Source organism: Manis pentadactyla, chromosome 9 (genome assembly GCF_030020395.1).
Source record: "Manis pentadactyla isolate mManPen7 chromosome 9, mManPen7.hap1, whole genome shotgun sequence".
In the NCBI taxonomy this organism is placed as follows: Eukaryota; Metazoa; Chordata; class Mammalia; order Pholidota; family Manidae; genus Manis; species Manis pentadactyla.
Genome location: NC_080027.1, coordinates 16,111,643 through 16,129,213, shown reverse-complemented (window position 1 = coordinate 16,129,213; position 17,571 = coordinate 16,111,643). Strand labels below are relative to the sequence as shown.

Below are 17,571 nucleotides of genomic sequence, written 5' to 3'. Positions count from 1 at the left end.
AGAGGAGGAATGGCATAAGCAAAGACTTGCAGAGAAGCATTAAAACTTGCAGGTATGCTGTGGCACAGTGGCCAAGAGCACGGACTCTGAAATCAGATTGTGTGTGTTCTCATCCCAGCTCCAGTTAGTACACTGGATGAACGGTCTCTGCCCGAATTCCCTCATCTGTAAAACCAGGAGTGATGAAAACAAGAGTTGAACAAACTCATAGGGTAGTTTTGAGAAGTTAATATTTAAAAAGTGCTTTGAACTAAGCCAGGCACATAGTAAGTACAAGATAAATATTCATGCTTGTTATCATTATCCCTAAAGCCAAGCAAGGTTGTCCAAACTACTATTATCTCTCCCCTGCACGGATAAAATAACATTCTAATTGATCTTGCTTCCAACCTGACCTCCCTTGAATCCACTTTCCACAGAACAGCCAGTGATCTACTTTCAGTGAAAATCTATGCCCACTACTCTCCAGTCTTTTCATTCATTCAACAAATATTGATTGGTTGACTACTAGGTGTCAGGCTCCATTCTGATTACTGGAGATACAAATGGTGAACAAGAAAAGACAAGGTTTCTGCTCTCTTGGAGCTTACATTCTATTGGAGGTGGAGAGGAGTACACAGACAATCAACATAGGAAGAAAATTCCAGAGTGGTGAGTGCTAAGAATAAAATCAGAGTAAGGTGGGTAGGTGGTGTGGATTGGAGGAACAGGCTTCTTCAGGCAGGGAATTCAGGGAGGGCATCTCTGAGGAGGTGACATTTTTGCTGAGATGTGAATGAGGACAGCGGTTCTGGCAGAGGAAACTTGTCACCAAGTCCCGCATCATCTGGCCCATGCGGACCTCCACAGTCTCACCGCATCTTCCCACCACCACCACCCTGGCTTTTCAAGTCCTCAAACTTACCCCCACTGGCTTGTACCAGTACTTTTCCCTGGAACACTTTCCTCAACTCCCTCCCTTCCCTTCCTCTCCCATTCTCTCCAAACTAAACTTCAAACTCACCTCAAATGGTGCTTCCTCTGGAGCCTTTTTCTTGACCTCTGACTGACGTTTAGTCCCCACAACACCCTGTGATTCTCCTCTGAGCCACTTGGGATGACTCAAATCATTCAGTTTACCAAGTATCTGTCTGATGTCTGGGTTCTCCGCTAGACTATAAACTCCCTAATGACAGCTACCATAGTTGTTCTGGTCACTGTTGTTTCTGAGACTAGCAGTCCCTGACACATGGCAAGAATATTGTTGGTTAAATGCCAAGCTGCCTGACAGGCCATGCATCTTAAGTATTTGTATGTGGTAGGAAATACAATGGATCTGTTTAGGTGGCGCCTTGAACCAGAGGTGGTGAGACTTGATTGGGCTGGCAGCAGAACAGCACTTGAGCTACGGAGTGATGACTGCACTTCCAGAAGATTCCTCTGGAATGCACGTACTGATTGCGTTGCAGAGGGGCAGACTTGAGGGAGAGAGACCCAGTAATTTATCTGTTGGCCAAATCTTTACTGAGTACCCACTGTGTGCCAGTCAGGCACTGTACTAGTAGGGCATTGGGGTTACCACTGTGTGAGCAAAACTAGAGAGAAACTTGTCACCAAGTCCCACATGGAGAGCTTATGGCTGTGACAAAAGAATGGAAGAAAAAGGGAGACCTTTCAAGAATTTGAGTTTCAAAAGCTAGATCCTAAGGGATAGAAAGGATTCAGGGTAATAATTGATTTCAGAGTAAATATAGGCAAGAACTTGATCTTAGATTCCTTCCCACTTCTCCCAATCTCAACCTCCCCACAGAGGAGATAGATTCCCTAGCTGAGAAGGGAGAGAGAGGGAGAAAGGGATGGTTGGTGGGTCCCTGAGAAAGGAACTCTCTATGCCTTGCTCTCACAGGCCAAGGCTGCTGCTGCTTAGGAAGCAAGGGGACACACTGGCCAATAACCCAGAAGCTCCATTTCCTAGGTAGATTCGGTGGCAAACTGTGTGGACAAATGACAGAGGATTAGGCAGGTGATGTAGCTCAAACAACTGATACTGAGGATTAGAGGAATTCTCCCCTCCACTCCTCACACCCCTCCTTTGGCCCTGTGTTAATTTTCCAAAAGGTATTTACAACCCGTAAATCAAGGGTGGGAAGAACCCTGAACTGCAGGAGACCTGCTTCCACCACTCAGATGGAAGAGAGAGTTGAAATGAAATTAACTTGTCATAGGAAAAAAAAATGTTACGTTTCTTGCATAGGACAATCTGTCACTTGAGATTGGTAGTCCTACAAATCGGAAACGACCTCACAAGCAAATGTAAAGCTGCAGCTGTTAAAAAGCCTGGAAAGTGATGGTCAGGATGTTCCCAGAGCCTATTCTGAAAGAGACCTTTATCTGAGGAAGGAAGTGATGAGGCTCAAGAGGACGATGGATGCGTTTGAGAAACATCTGACGGAAAGAAACAACTGGATGAGGTGACACGGTTGCTACTCGAAAGTGTAGTCTGGGAAGAAGGCAGAATGAGAAGCCTGATTCAAGGAGTGTAAAAGAGTTCCGTTTTAGAGAGTGTTGAGTTTCAGGAACTGTTTAAACATCAAAGTAGAGCTTTCCTATGGCAGCCAGTGTGAAAAAAGCATTCGGACAGCAACTTGGATTAAGTTTTTTTTTGTTTTTTTTAATTAACTCAAGCTGTTGCAGTGAATCTCCACACCTACCGTGGAGTGAAGCGGTATTTTTAGGACCTCATAGCAATTTGTAGTAAAGTTGAAACAACTGAGGCGCAGGGAGCTGAAGTGACATGTCTAGAATCACAAAGCAGGCAAGGGCTCACCTCATTCCAAACCCCTGATCCGTTCCCCTCAGAATGCAGCCTTTTTTTGTAGAAACGGGGTCAGGAAGTTAGTTGGCTCCTTTCCTTCCCTGAAATTGAGTGAACATTTGGAAGCCATCTACAGAGTTCCGGCATGGAACTGCTCTCAGAGGGAGCGGATGCGTTTTCCGCCGCTGTGTGTCTCCAACTGCTCCTGTAACACCTCTTCCCTTTGTGCCTTTTTAGCGCGGCAAATTTCTCAGAAGACCAGGTGCTCCAGGGCGCGTCTTGGGTAGAAGAACTACATTTCCCACCGTGCCCACGAGGCACCGCGTAGCTCGAGAACTACACCGCCCAAAACGCCGAAGGCTTGAAGAAGCGGATAGGCTTTGACCCCTTATTCAAAGATTCAGTGTATCCATTCTACAGCCCAGATACAGTGTCACTTCTTTCCCCTTTCCTGACAGACTTCCGTTCCCAGCTCGAACTTCCGACCCCAATCCCTCGCGGTGGGATTGTTTGGGAATAAACAGTAGCGAGGGGTAGGGCGCATGCGCTCACGGCTCCGGGTTCGGGCCTGGAGTGAGGTCGGCTGGTCCCTCCGCCCCGCGCCGCCCGCCTTGCGCGTGCGCAGACAATAAACCAACGCCCAGGAGTTGAGGCGCGGGTTTGGAGGCGCGTTTTAGCGAAGTTGCACGTGAAGGGCAGCGGTATCTGGAGCCCGGTGAGTGTGAGCGGAGACCGACGCCCGGGAGCAGCAAGCGAGAAGGGGAGGTGGCAGCCATTGTAGGCGGGGCCAGAGCGGAGCCGACAGGCTTGGCGAGCAAGAGTGGGGAGGGGGTCTGACGTCGTGCGGTGGAGAAAACAAACGGGGGACCCGCATCTTCGTTGCTATGCAACAGGGGGCGTCGTTACTAGGTAACAGCAGAGGCTTGCGTTTCCGGGGAGAGGAGGGTTCGGAGAGCTGCAGCGAGGTCCAGCTGAGGAGGGGCAGCTGCCAGTCTGGCTAAGACGCTAGCGCTGAGCCCCTCGTCTCCGACCCCCACCACACGACCCAGCCTCCCGCGGCCTCGCTTGGAGCCCGTTGGGATAACCCCTAACCCATGGGCCACGCCACATCCCTTGCCAGCGACGCCACCCAGCAGGGCTTGGCAAGGGAAGCGCTGTTTGAAATAGCACATGCCACTGACACCCGGTCTCGGGGAGGCTGGGCCTGGGGAGGGCGCGGAGTGGCTGGGTAAGCTGCCCCTTTGCCCGTCGCCCTGCCCCCAAACAGTTGCTGGGCAGCAGCTGTCAGGGGTTTAGCGGGGGCCGCCCCCACCTGCCCGGACGCTGGACTTCATTCTCAGCGGTAGCTTCGTGCCGCCTAGGCGCTTCCTTTCAACGCAGCTGTGCTTCTCGGGTGGCCGCTGCATATTTGGATCAGTTTTAAAATAAGCCCCCTCTCCCTGCCTCTCCATGGCTCTGCATTGCTACCCTCACGGCTTCCTGGCACGCTTCTAGTATTCGTTTAATAAGCACTTATTAGTCATCGTTCTGTGCTAGGCACTGGGCATTCCAAGAAAAGTTAGTTGTCAAGTCTGACCAGAAGGTGCTCACAGTCAAATGGGGGAAGATAGGCAAATAAACCGCTAAATTATGTTACAATGTAATGAATGGTGTATTGGCAGTTTGTGTAACTGCAACATTTCTATAGGTGGTTACGTTTACAAGGTTCTTGAAAAAACATGTTAACTCCTTGCAATAACTCTTAACCCCTCTCAGCCCGCATTTACATTTTACTGGGAGACTGGTACGGACAAGTTAAGTAGTAGACATAAGGTAGTGGCTTCTAGTTTGTGACAGAATTGAGTCTACTGTACTCTGCTACACTTTGAGGGCTTTGCTTGGAGTAGACTTTTCCTGGCGTTGCTGCTCGTTTGTAGCAGCTATCTTTATGCTGAAGAGGTCTAAAAACAAAAGACTGAACCTCATTCTTGGAAAGTAAAGTCGGTCCTGGGTAGGACAGATGCCCTTGCTTGATCAGGCTCCCCAGGCGGTTCTGATGGGTGGCTAGAGTTGCGAACCGCGCGGCTCTGTTGGAGCTCCCCCAAGCAATGATGGGAAAATAAGGGCCAGCAGAGGGCACTAGGTCGGCTGCCCCTCCTGCTGTGCAGTGATTCATAGTGTGAAAGGAAACAACTGGAGGAAAGAGTCTTGGGTGGAGGGTGGGGGTGGACTGCTCCACCCTGCCCTCTGAGCAAACCGTAGCTAAACAGTGCTTTCTCACTACCACAGTTAAGAAAAGCAGTTTCCCCAGCTCTGCTGGGTTCTCCCAGCCCTGCCTGAGGCGTATTGCATCTACCTGAACACAAGTGGCAGGTCTAATCCCCGTATTTTGCTGTCCTTGTATGAAACCATGACCTGTAAGCCCAGCGGTAGGTCACCTCCTGGTATGTGGTCCCCTTGGGGGAGTCTGGATGCCATCTCACTTTGAGCTTGTTGATATTTGGCAGAACTTTAAGTGCCATGAGGCTAGGGAGCTTGTCTTCTGTAGTTGACAGTGCGGGAGTGTAGACTGGCAAAAGGGCAAGATTTAAGTCCTGGGTTCTGAAGTCAGGTCCCAGTTCGGCTGGGTGAACTTGAACAAGTCACTTGGCCTCTCTAATCCAGTTTTATGGACGTTATGTTTTATGAGTAAGTTGAGTAGTTGTATGAGTAAAATGTGGAGAGCAGCAATACCTCATAAGACTGTTGTAAGAGTTAAATGAGAGTGAAATACCAAGCACTTCGTAAATGAAAAATGTACACACACACACACTTTGTGTTGAGTGCCTCCTATTTATCTGAGGCTGGGCATTGCAGGAGGTGAAGGTGTTTAAGACATACTTCCTCTCAGAGCTCTATACTGCTTTGGCTCTTGACTACTGTAGGGAAAATGGAAGTTCCCATAGGATGCTCACCTGACCCTGATCGATTTGCCCACTGCATGAGTGCAATGCTATCACCTGCTTACGTAATAACTGGCCTACTGTGGGGGCACGTGCTTACCCACATGTTGGCAATGAGCCATTTTTTGTCTGTGTTGCTATATAAAGACCTCCTCCCGGTGCTCTTTGCGGATTGTGGATTATAGACTTGCATGCAGATTCAGGGGATGTAATCTAAGCTATTGATCAGCAATCACAAGAATAAAGCTGGGTATGAACACTTTCCCAATGCTCTCCTGTCATTTTTCAGTCTTGCTGAATCCAGAGTAAACTTGCCAGGAGCTGAAATCTGGTGCTACAGCTACCATGACTTCTCTTTATTAAAAGTATTTAATTGGACTGAAGTGAGGAAGCATAATGGCAGTGGTCCAATTCTTACTGCCTGGGATTAATCTGGAATAAATGAGAAGAAGTCTTGTTAAAGAACAGTGAAGAAATGCACCAGCCAGTAATCTGTGCTCTTATCTGCAAAGGGCATGCTCCAGAATCCTGTTAGGTGTCCAGTGCACATTAGGAGTCAGCTGGCAGGGCAGTGCTGACCTCACCATTGAGGGTTTATTCCAAGGTCTCTCGGCTCCCCCTGACTGAGGCAGATGACCACTTGAAAGCAAAGGGGAGCACATAATGCAGAGGCTGCCATGGGGGGAGCAGCTCCTGTCACTGTGACCTTCTAGAACAGACATCTGATCCTTCCTGATGGAAATCTTTGGATATAGGATCAACCCAAGATAGCAACCCTGCTCTTTTCAGTCCCCATTGTGGTTATGACCCAGGTAGCTCAGGAACTAACCTGTGCTTTCCTCATCTCTGAACACTGGCAGGCAGGAACCATCTGCTTCTTGATTTGTGCCAAAAAAGAGTCGGAGAGTAGAAGGCTGCCCAGCTGGGGGCTGTTCCACGTGAAGTGTGTATTTTGCAGCCCTGCCTTATTCCATAGCCCTGAAGAGGGACTTAAAGCAGCTGTTTCTGGGCCAGAGAGTGTCCTAAATGTGCTATTTTTATGATCCTTTCTTGGATGGACCCTCCTCTTTCCCCCTGAGAAAGAATGGGAGCATCTCTCTTCCATCTTGATGGCTTCTGTTTCTGGCCAGCTCCTGAGTGACCTGGTGTAGCACTGGAGGGTTTCAGCTCTGGGCAAGTTCACTCTGGATTCGGTGAGACTGAATAACGACAATGGAACGTTAGGGCTAAAAGGTCTTATACCAAGCTTTATTCTCACGGCGGCAAGTCGAGCACTAGAAACACATCCACATCTGGCAAGTCTGCAATCCACCTCTGCTGCAGAGCACTGGGCAGAGGTCTTTATAGACCAGCGCAGACAATAATGGCTCGTTGCTAACACATGTGCAAGCATGTGCCTGCACAGTGGGCCAATATTACATCATTGCACATGTGCAGTGAGCAAGTAGATTAAGGTCAGGTGAGCATACTGTCCATGGGAACTTCCATTTTCCCTGACTCCACCCTTCCAGGATTCTCGCCTCACAGTCTACGCACCCTCAGTCTTCTGTAGTGGTCCCTATGTGAGAAGGCTGGAACATTTTAACCAGATTCCACAAAGCAATAGAGGCATCCTCAAGCCTGAGGAGATTGATTGCCCCCAAATGGTCATTCCAGCTGTGTTCAAACCAGTTTCACTCAGATGAGTTCACGACTCACACTTTCCATGGGATACCAGTAGCAGATCAGGTAGGGAACTCCAAGCACGCCCAGCAAGCAGCAGTTTTGCTATGGTGTGTGCCCAATATACAAAGGCATTAGAGGAGATTAACCTTAAGAGCAATAAGACACATGTTTTAATGACACTAACAATGACACTAGGCAAATCTTGTCCATCAGGTAGGATGGATGCAAGAGAGTTGTCCTGTGATGGAACTGTGGCAGGAAGGGGGGTCCCATCCAGGTTTAGCACACCGTATCTTTAGCCCTCTCCCTGTAGGGGTTACCAAGGGATCTCTGTGTAGTGCTCCTGGAGGTGCATGCACTGGCCATGAAGATAAAACTCCCCAGTAAGATGCTCTTACCTTCTGGCTGTTTAGGGTACACTGTCATGATCTGTGGGGTCCACTCTGCTGTTACTCCACGAATACACAGGAGGCCAGCTTCCAGGCTTTATCCCCAAGGTGTCAGGAAGCCAGCCATCACTGGTCCATGTGTTGAAATGTCCAAGACCACATCCACTGAACAGAGTCTCTGGGATTTATTGTGATTGGTGCTGGCAGCAAGATATTATTCTGTAGCCAACCTCAGCTTTAACGATTCCTCCTTGGTTTGTCCTTGTGGTTATATAGGGAAGGCAGCAATGTGTGTTAGCATGTCTCAGGGCTCAATGCCCCCTTCTTGGGCGTCTCATTTAAACACCATAGCACTGTCCATAGGTGGACTGACTGTCCCTGTAGACTATTAGTATCTGATTTTAGGCTGGATTTCAACAAACCATTGTACCTCTCTATCATGCCTGCCCTGGTGGGATTATATGGTACATGAAACTTCCACTTTATCCCTAATTGTTGCACTCATTCTTGTAGTGCATGTCCAGTAAAATGGGTACCTTGATCAGTCTCAATTCCCTGCAGTTAGCCATAGGCTACAAAGAGATGCCCTAGGCTCTTTTGGTCATTTGGGTCTGTGCAAAATGGAGGAAAAGCAACCAGAAGTCCAGTAGCTATGTCCACACAAGTCATGACATATCGATACCCCTCTGATATGAGAAGAGGCCCAATATTGTGTCTCTGCCACCTGACAAGGGGTATTGGCCCCTGAGCTATTGTCCCAGGTTGCTGTGGGACTTGGTGTAAGTCCCTTTTAGAGCACATAATGGACTCTTGCTGGGCTCTACTGACTTCTTCAAACGTTGAAGGCAGGCCCTACCTAGCCCACATAATGTTGATGTAACCTTTGGGCCGCATCAGAGGCAGGCTTTCTTCCAGCCAGCATACCTGGGCCAGTTCATCTGCTTCATCATTTCCTAGGGATGCCACTGGCAAATGGCCTGTCACGTGATATACTGTAACTGTCTTAGTCTGACCACAGGCCCATAAGCCTTGCCACAGCTCTTGCCCCAAAGGGGCCAGTGACCAACCAAGCAGTTGTTATGGTACCACTTCGGTAGCCACGGAGTCAAGCCCCAAAAGATGGCCCAGCTGTCAGTGCAGACAACTAGTGGGGAGGGTTCCTGGGTGATCACAAGCCATACTGCTCACAACTCTGCCCATGGACTGCTCTTCCCCTCTCCGTCTTCCATCCGGATTGTCTCGGTCTTAGGATGGAAAGCTGCCCATGGCTGGAGCCATCTGTGTACCATGCATCTTCACATATAGGGGTTCTTCCCTCCAATAACGGCTCTCTGCTAAATGGCTCTAAAACAAATTCTTATGGCCTTTCACTGGTATGTCTCACTGGCCGCAGTAAGAGTTGGAGTTTTCCACTCAAGGGGCTGGTAGCGAGGGCACTACACTGCTGTAGGTATGTGCCCCACTTGGCCAGTGTAGGCATCTGTGCCACACCACTCCACAGCTTTTGGGTCCAGTCTTATACCCACCCTGCAGTGGGATAGGTGGTTCTAACCAGTACTGGGGCCTCTCCAGTAATGGGCTCCATAGACATCAAGGCGGGGTACACAGCAGCCTATTGTTTATCTCTTAAGGTGTACTACACTTCTGCTCCTTTCCAGAGTTGTGACCAGAATCCAATAGGTTGGCAAGTTCATTCAAGCCACTTCAAGAGACCCTAGGTATAACTGTCTTCAGTCACGTGGACATCCAGCTCACAGGGCCTTGATGGGTCTATCACACTCAAGGCCTGCACAGCCTTGACTGCCCATTTTGCAGTAGCAAAAGCAGATGCACGTGTTTCATCCCAGTCCTACCTGACACCCTTTCATACCAAATAGTATAAGGGCTTCAGAATTTGTGCCAAGTGTTGGATAAACATTCTCCAGTAGCCTAAAAGACCCCAAACTCCTGCAGTAGTGCCATAGTTTCAGGGTTAAGAAAGACCTGGACTTTATCTTTGACTGCTTCTGGGATAGCTTTGGTCTTACCCGACCAGACAACCCCCAAGTATTTGACTGACAAACCAGGTCCCTGAACTTTGGTGCTGTTTGCAGCCCCTCCTTTCTTCTGTAGATGTTGCAGCAGTCTGGGTCTGCTCCTTCTAGGTCTGTAAGAGAATCAGAAGTAAGCATGACATCATGAATGTAATGTTACAGCCACACCATTGGCAGTTTCTCCCATGCTGCCAAGTCCTGGGCTACAAGCCCATGACAGCTGGTGGGCTGTGGAGGTATCCCTGTGGAAGGACAGTGAAAGTCCATTGCCATCCTCCCCACATGAAGACAAATTTTTCCTGACTTTCTTGTTCTATGTCAATGGAAAAGAAGACATTAGCAAGATCCATAACATAATGATATGTCCCTAGTTCACGAGTGAGGGTGTCCACGAGGGCTGCAATAGAGGGGATGGCAGCATGCAGAGGGGTATGACTATTCACTTCTCTGTAATCCGTTGTCATATCAGGAACCATCCGACTTTTTTACTAGCTGCAGCAGGAAATTAAAAGGACTATGGGTGGGCTTTATAATACCCACCCTCTCCAGTTCCTGGAGGGTTTCGCCAATTTCTTTATGCCCCCCAGGCAATTTGTATTGCTTAGTATTAGTCACCCGCAGAGGCACAAGCAAAGCTGTGCACAGGTGCCTAGCATGTCCCCTCAGCACTGCCTGCACCACACAGATCCTCAGTCTGCTCTCCCCTGCAGTGGTCTGCAACCACAGGCCCTGCAGGATACCTACCCCCAAAATATATTCAGGGATGGGAGAGATTTACACAGTATCCTTCCTTGGGGATTGATGCCCTATTCCCAGTGGGATTCGGGCTTATTTGACTCTGACAGCCTTACCCCCATATCCATCTGTAACAGCGGGGGGTCCTGGGAACCCGCTAAGGGTTGCCATAAATCAGTGATCATTTAGCTCCTGTGTCTACCAGAGCCAGGACACATACATTCACTGGGGACCAATGAATAGGTGTTTCAGCATGTGGCCTCTGGTCTCCACCTGGACCCTCAAGGCAGGTGCCTTGACCCTCCCCTCAGTCAAACGGTATCACCCAGTCAGCTTCCTGTGAAGGTCTAGGCAAGGCTGGTTCCACTGTCCAGCAGGAAGTCTTGTAGGTGCACAGGCCAGACCCATGGCTTTGTCTCTGGCTTCCATTTCTTGGTCCTACTGCTCTGGCTTCAGGTGTTACCACAGCTCCAGTAAGATTTTATTTGACTTGCCATCCAATTTCTCTTTGTCTGCTCCTGCCTTTATCAAATCAACCTACATCTGAGTCCTTCTGACCTTCACGGGGCCCTTTAAGCCCTTCTTCTCAGTAGCAAAGTGCCCTCCTTTCCATGCCTGCGTTGCTTCAGAGTCCCCCACAGCATGGGTAACTGCATTTACTGGCTGCCCTAAATGAGGGGCAAGAATGTCTACATTCTAAGATACAGCACTGTATCCCTCATCGCAGCAGTTAACAGCTCCTCGTCAGGGCCTAATTTCCTAGGTTATGAATAGCATTTTTCATGCCCAACTCCTGTAACACCTGTTAGAGCTCGGCATACATCTGCCATCCAGCTGGGGAAGATGGTAAGTCACCCTGATTAGGCCATTCAGTGCAAAGGACGGCCATAAGCCATTCGAGAAGTGAATGGTTCCCTGGAGTCTGGTGTGCATTCTGTAGTCACTGCTGCAAGGCAGGATGCGTTGTCAGGGAAGCCAGCTTTCCCATCTCTAATCCAGACAGGAGGATACTATCCATCCATACATGCCAGAGGCACAGGAGCCAGGCTGATGTGGACTCCAAGGGTTTCTGCTGAAACTGGGAGCCCAGATCTACTGGCTCCATTTGTGTATAGGGGTAGAACTTGGAGTGCTCCACAACCTCGGTGGCGGGGCGGGGCGTGTGCTGCACCTCTCCTGGGGGAAACGGCAGTGGCTGTGTCTTTATTTTCTTGGCTGCAACAGAATGGAATTTCAATAGAGGAGGGGTTGGTGCCTAGAGCACAACATCCACCTCCTCATCCTCTTCCAACATATCCTCCACCCCTTCCAGGGCTGATGGCAGCCCTCTTGCTGCTCTGCAGAGTACCACTATCTCAGTCACCGGTATATTTTTTGCCTCCTCCAGTGCCTTGCCTCTCACGTTCTCATGCTGCCTCTTCTCATGCTTCTCACAAGAGCACCTCCTTCTCATTTACAGCATTGTTTAATACTATGAGAAATAGCCAACCCATGGCTCCTGCCACCATGTGGGCACTCAGTTTCTCTAAGGATTTCCCAATCTTGTGAAGGGCCTCCACCACTGCCTCAGGTGTCCCCTCCACCTCCCCCAGTCCTGGTAGAGTAGGAAAGCCACCTCAGACCACATGCCCATTGGGGGACACCCAAATATCTCCTCCCCCACAGGGGTATCCTGCAGTATTTCCCCATCCATAGGGGCAGCCCGCTGAAGTACCCCTCCCATGAGGGCAGCTTATTACATTTTTTTCAGTCTACAGCAAATCCTGCTGACTACACCAAATGTAGCACCAGAGGGTTTCAGCCCCAGGCAAGTTCACTCTGGATTCAGTGAGACCAAATAACAACAAGGGACCATTGTGCGTAAAGGTCTTATACCAAGTTTTATTTTCATGGTGGTAGGTGGAGTGCTAGAATCACGTCTGCATCTGGAAAGTCTGCAGTCCACCTCCGTGCAGTGTTGGTCAGAGGTCTTTATGTAGCAACAGACAATCATGGCTCATTGCCAACATGTGTGCAAGCATGTGCCTGCACAGTAGGCCAGTTTACACCATTGTATGTTTGCAGTGGGCAAATAGATTAATGTCAGGTGAAGGTCCTGGCTGTGGGAATTTCCATTTTCCCTACACCTGGTAACTGCAAACACTTCAAACACCTGGCTGCTCCTACCTCAGGATCGTCGCTTAGCCTCTGATCATTGGGTGTGAATCAGGGCAGCTCCCTGGAGCTGCAGATTCATTTCTGAGCTTGGAAGAGAACAGGGGATTTGCTGGTGCTGTTTGACATTTCTCAAGCATGGTGACAAATAGAAGTTGTACTTGCAAACACTTTTCTTGGTCGATCTTCACCTGCTTCAATGAATTGGAATTTGTTAGGTCTTAGCTTGCCTATAGCACCATGTTATAGACCAGATCAGAGCATAGAGCACAAAGTGGTTAATTGTCACCAGCAATTCATGGAGATGATTGGTAGATGTCAAGCTTACTTTGCTCATGAATAATCTATTGCATGACTTTCTAAATCACCTCTAAGTCTTATGTGGGCAATGATACTACTGGATGGTATGGCGAGGGATCTGAAATTAGATGCACCTAGATTCCAATCCTGGCTTCCCCACTTTCAAATTGATTTCTTTATCTTTTTTTCTTGCCTTGGTTTCTTCATCAGCAAAATGGAGATAACAGTGCCTGCCTGATGGGTTGTTGTGAGGATTAAATGAGAGGTGACACATGGCTAGGCTTTTTTTGATAAATATCTTGCCTTAAAGGTTGTGCTTTAACCCATTGTCTGCACTGGGGGCTTGGGAGGTGAGGCCATTCTGTGTCAGTGGGTCTCAACTTTTCACTGTGGCATCGCCTGGGAGCTCCTGCAGGTCTAAGCCTAAGCCACACCCAGTGACATCAGGACCTCGGGGCTCAGGATAGAGGCATCAGTGCCTCGTGAAGCCCCAGGTGATTCCAGTGAGCAGCCACAGTTGGGATCCACTGGATTACCTTCACTCCCAGTGAATGTGTGATTTGGAAGGAGAAGCTAGGGTTCAAATCCTGGCCTTTCTATTTACCTGGGTGACTTTGGGTAAATGCTTAACTCTTAAGTCTCAGTTTCTTCTCATCATTCCAATAGGGGCAAGGAGGATAATCCTGCTTCACATCACAGCCCTGCCAACCAAGCCAGTGGCATATGTGCAGATTTTTCTTGTTTGAGCACATAACTGAGCACTTTTCTTTACATTATTATACAGTGGTAATCCTATTGTGTGCTATTTTTAAGTTGTTTGCTTTGTCAGCTTTATCTTAAGTAGATAACCTCCTTGGGAACAAAGCCTTATAGTCTTAAAATGTTTTTATGCCCATAGCACCTAAGACATGGAAACAGGCCTTCAGACTTTTAGAACTGGAATAAGCCTTAATGAGATCTTCCCGTCCACCCTGAGGCACTGAATAATACTTGCCAGTTAGTTAATATGCAGGTGGTAAAGAATGTGAAAGAGGAACCTGTGAGTCAGATGGTTGTGCCCAGATTAAGCAGAAAGCCCTTGTGCCTTTCTCAGCTAGCAGGGTAGTGGTGGAGGGGAGTGTCAGGGCAGGTCAGAACTGGGACAGGTGGCCACTGGGCTAGTCTGGCTCTCTGCTCACCCTGTGCTTCCCCCCTCACAGACCCAGCCATGGCAGGCTTCGGAAGCAGCTCGCCACGGGGCAGGCATTTCTTCAAAGTTGTCCTGATGGTCCTAGTGGCCCTCGTCCTCCTCCAGTCAGCATCATCACAGCCCCATCAGGATTTCACACCACCTGGCCAGCAGAAGAGGGAGGCCCCTGTTGATCTCTTGAGCCAGATGGGCCGATCTGTGCGCGGAGCACTGGATGCCTGGGTGGGGCCAGAGACCGTGCACCTGGTTTCCGAGGTAAGAAAGGTGTTCCCTGCTGTGACCACACTCATTCGGGAAACACCAAGAAGAAGACAACATTAACAGCCACCCTGTCTTGACTCCATATCCTCTGTGTCGTAGTTCTGGTTGCCCAAATTCCACAAAATGAAGCCAGCCCAGTACCTGCCTTTTATGTTCCCATGGTTTGCATCCTACCCTGAGGCCTGTAGCTCCACCCCTGTCTTTCCCTTGGTCCTTCCCTTTCTTGCCAAAAGGGCCAAGAAATGGGCCATCTTTATAAACCCATCTCACTGGGTGACTGTACTGTCTGACTCTGGTCTAAATCTGACCTGAAGTCAAACTGGCAAAATACCAGACCTGATGTTTTCTTCACCTGTAGAGTTGGGCAGGGCTGTTTCATCTGCCTATTGGCACCCCAGGCATGATGTCACATACTTCTGATAGGTCATACTAAGTGGCTGAAGCAATCTTTTATAAAATCCATAAGATAGTAGAGATGATTGACTCTTTTTCATTGAAACATCCTAGCTCTTCACAGGATGTTATGTCACACAACTCCTTGATTCCCTGGGAGTCTAGAAGGACCCCAGTTTTACAGGGATTTGATGATCCCCCACGCCACATGCTCACCTACTCCCACTACAAATGTATTCCACCATATCAGTTGAATTAGGGCCCAGATGTCTTGGGTTGCAGTTCAGGAAGGAGAAATTGCCTGCTTGCCATGCCTGTGCACTGGAAGGCGGCTGCGGGAGGGACCCCTCGGCCAGGCCCACCTGAGCAAACCTGGCTGAAAAGCAGGGGGCAGACGTCCCTGCCAGGCGTCAGACGTCCCTGCCAGGCGTCACCTGGGCCGTGATGACGAGGCTTGAGCAGAAGAGCATCAGTGGTGCTGGACTCATCTCGCACCCCGCTTTCTCCACAGACCTTGTCTCAGGTGATGTGGGCCATCTCTTCCGCCATCTCTGTGGCTTTCTTCGCTCTCTCCGGCATCTCTGCGCAGCTGCTGAATGCCCTGGCGCTGGATGGTGAGTAGCAGAGAACTGCTTAGGCCTGTTGGAACTTAGCTGGTCACTTCCTCTTTCGGGGAGTTTATCTTTTCAGGGTCCAGACTTTTCCCCAGCTGCTCAACATCTTCCGGGTCTCCCCAGAGTCAAGTACAAGAGCAGGCTAATGACCACCACCCACTACCGGGCATTGGCTTCATGTCAGGCAGAGCTTTGTGCTAAGCCCAATATCTCACTGTTTCCCACAACCCAGAGATCTACTCCCATTTTTTTAGATGAAACGGGCTTAACCAAGATAAATAATCTACACATAGCCAGCAGGAACCAGAGCTGAAATTCAAGCTCGTGTCTCATGACCCTATGGGAAAGGATTTTCCCTTTGCAGTGGGGTTTAACTCCTCCACCGTTTTTGGTTCATTCCCCCCTGACTCCTCACCACTCCAGGTTGGCTGATTCTGTGACTCTCCTTCCTTCCAGGAGATCACCTCACCCAAGGCCTGAAGCTCAGCCCCAGCCAGGTCCAGACCTTCCTGCTGTGGGGAGCTGGGGCCCTGGTCGTCTACTGGCTTCTGTCCCTGCTCCTGGGCTTGGTCTTGGCCTTGCTGGGGCGGATCCTGTGGGGCCTGAAGGTTGTCCTCTTCCTGGCCGGCTTTGTGGCCCTGGTGAGGTCGGTGCCTGACCCCTCCATGCGGGCCTTGCTCCTCCTGGCCTTGCTGACCCTCTATGCCTTGCTGAGCCGGCTCACTGGCACCCGGGCCTCAGGGGCCCAACTGGAGGCCAAGGTACAAGGGCTGGAGCGCCAGGTGGAGGAGCTGCGCTGGAGGCAGAGGAGAGTGGCCAAGGCGCCCCGGAGCGTGGAGGAGGAGTGAGGAGGACGTGGACCACGCCGCCTTCGTCCTGCCAAAGAGCTGCACTGCATCTGGGTCGTGCAGCCCTCCTTCTAGCCTCCTGCCCCTTTCTTGCCCCATCTCTGAACCTCCAGAACCATTACCTCTGCTCTAGACCCCCTGGCTGAGAGAGGAAGACTGTTCCCCCTGCTGCTCCCTGGGGGCTCTGTCTTCTCCTGAGGTTCTCTGTCTGGGGTTGGTATTTTAACCCTTTCTCTGCACTCAGCCTGCTGCATCTAGGGCAGGTCAGGGGGCCTCCTCTCCAGCTTCTGCAACTGCTCTCAGTGAGTATCGCTCCATTGGTCCTGGGACTCAGCCAGCTCTCTGCCGCTGCCTTGCCTTCCTCCTGAGGTGCTTGCTGTCCTGGCCTGTAGCTCCTCCTTTGCCCAGTCCCTGGCTCCCTTCCTGTTTGTCTCCTTTGAGCCCTGTACTCCAGCCAAACCACAGTCCCTCCAGGAACACTCCTGTCCTCTTCATTGCCCAGCATAAGGAAAAGGCAGGGCATGTGGGACCTGAGGGGAAGGATGGGGGCAACCCCACATGGAGCTGGGGGCAAGAATGCACATTGAGTCTGTTACAAGTGCCTTAATGCAAGCCAGTGGGGCCTTAGCCCTCTGCTTGCCTGCTGCTGTACTGTATGTAGGAAAGTGCACTGTGGCTACTTGGTCTCAAGAAGAGAATGGTCCCTCTTACAATCCTGATTCCCCTTCAGCCAAAGCAAAAGATGACTGCTTCGTAGGCTTGTGCCCACAAGTAGGACCCTGCAATGGCCATCAGATCCCCTGTGGGGATTTCAGAGACACCTATGGGGGAGGGAGGACTCACCTCCTTGTCTGAGCAGCTCCAGGTGGTTCTCCATCCCTCTTTCTCCACTCGTGGCCACTGGTGAGTTACTGATCAGTGTCCACTGTCCACGGAGGAACACACAGCAGACACACCAGAGATGCACGCCACAGCCCCTTCCCCCCACACTGTGCGTGGAACAGGCTGAACCTGCTGGCTGAGCCCTCCACCGGGGCCCTCATTCTTCCTTTGAGGCTCTGATGGAGGTGGTTGTCCTCTGCCAGGCCTGGCATATGACGTGAAGAATAAATTAATGCCCAGTTTTGATGTGGAATCCCAGCTACAGTGATCTCTATATTTTTATCAGCGCTTGGTTGGTTTTAAATAAAATGCACGCTATTTTATTATGTTGTTCTGTATAAAATGTATTTATTCAGAGTCTGCATTGCTTTGATTTCTCCCTCTACAGCTGAA

The 17,571-nt window shown here is 50.0% G+C and overlaps 1 protein-coding gene across 2 annotated transcripts; it reads left to right on the top strand.

The window, feature by feature from the left end:
* The first annotated feature begins 3,345 nt into the window (after positions 1 to 3,345).
* On the top strand, positions 3,346 to 17,525 carry TMEM109 (transmembrane protein 109). Of its 2 annotated transcripts, none has more exons than XM_036924564.2 (4): positions 3,346 to 3,509; positions 14,191 to 14,435; positions 15,346 to 15,448; positions 15,905 to 17,525. In XM_036924564.2, the coding sequence occupies exons 2-4, from the start codon at positions 14,199 to 14,201 to the stop codon at positions 16,294 to 16,296; spliced, it is 732 nt and encodes a 243-aa protein (XP_036780459.1). In that variant the 5' UTR covers positions 3,346 to 3,509; positions 14,191 to 14,198; the 3' UTR covers positions 16,297 to 17,525. The 2 variants fall into 2 exon arrangements, with proteins under 2 accessions (XP_036780459.1, XP_036780451.1); XM_036924556.2 differs by lacking the exon at positions 3,346 to 3,509 and adding an exon at positions 3,519 to 3,703.
* Positions 17,526 to 17,571: the final 46 nt, after the last annotated feature.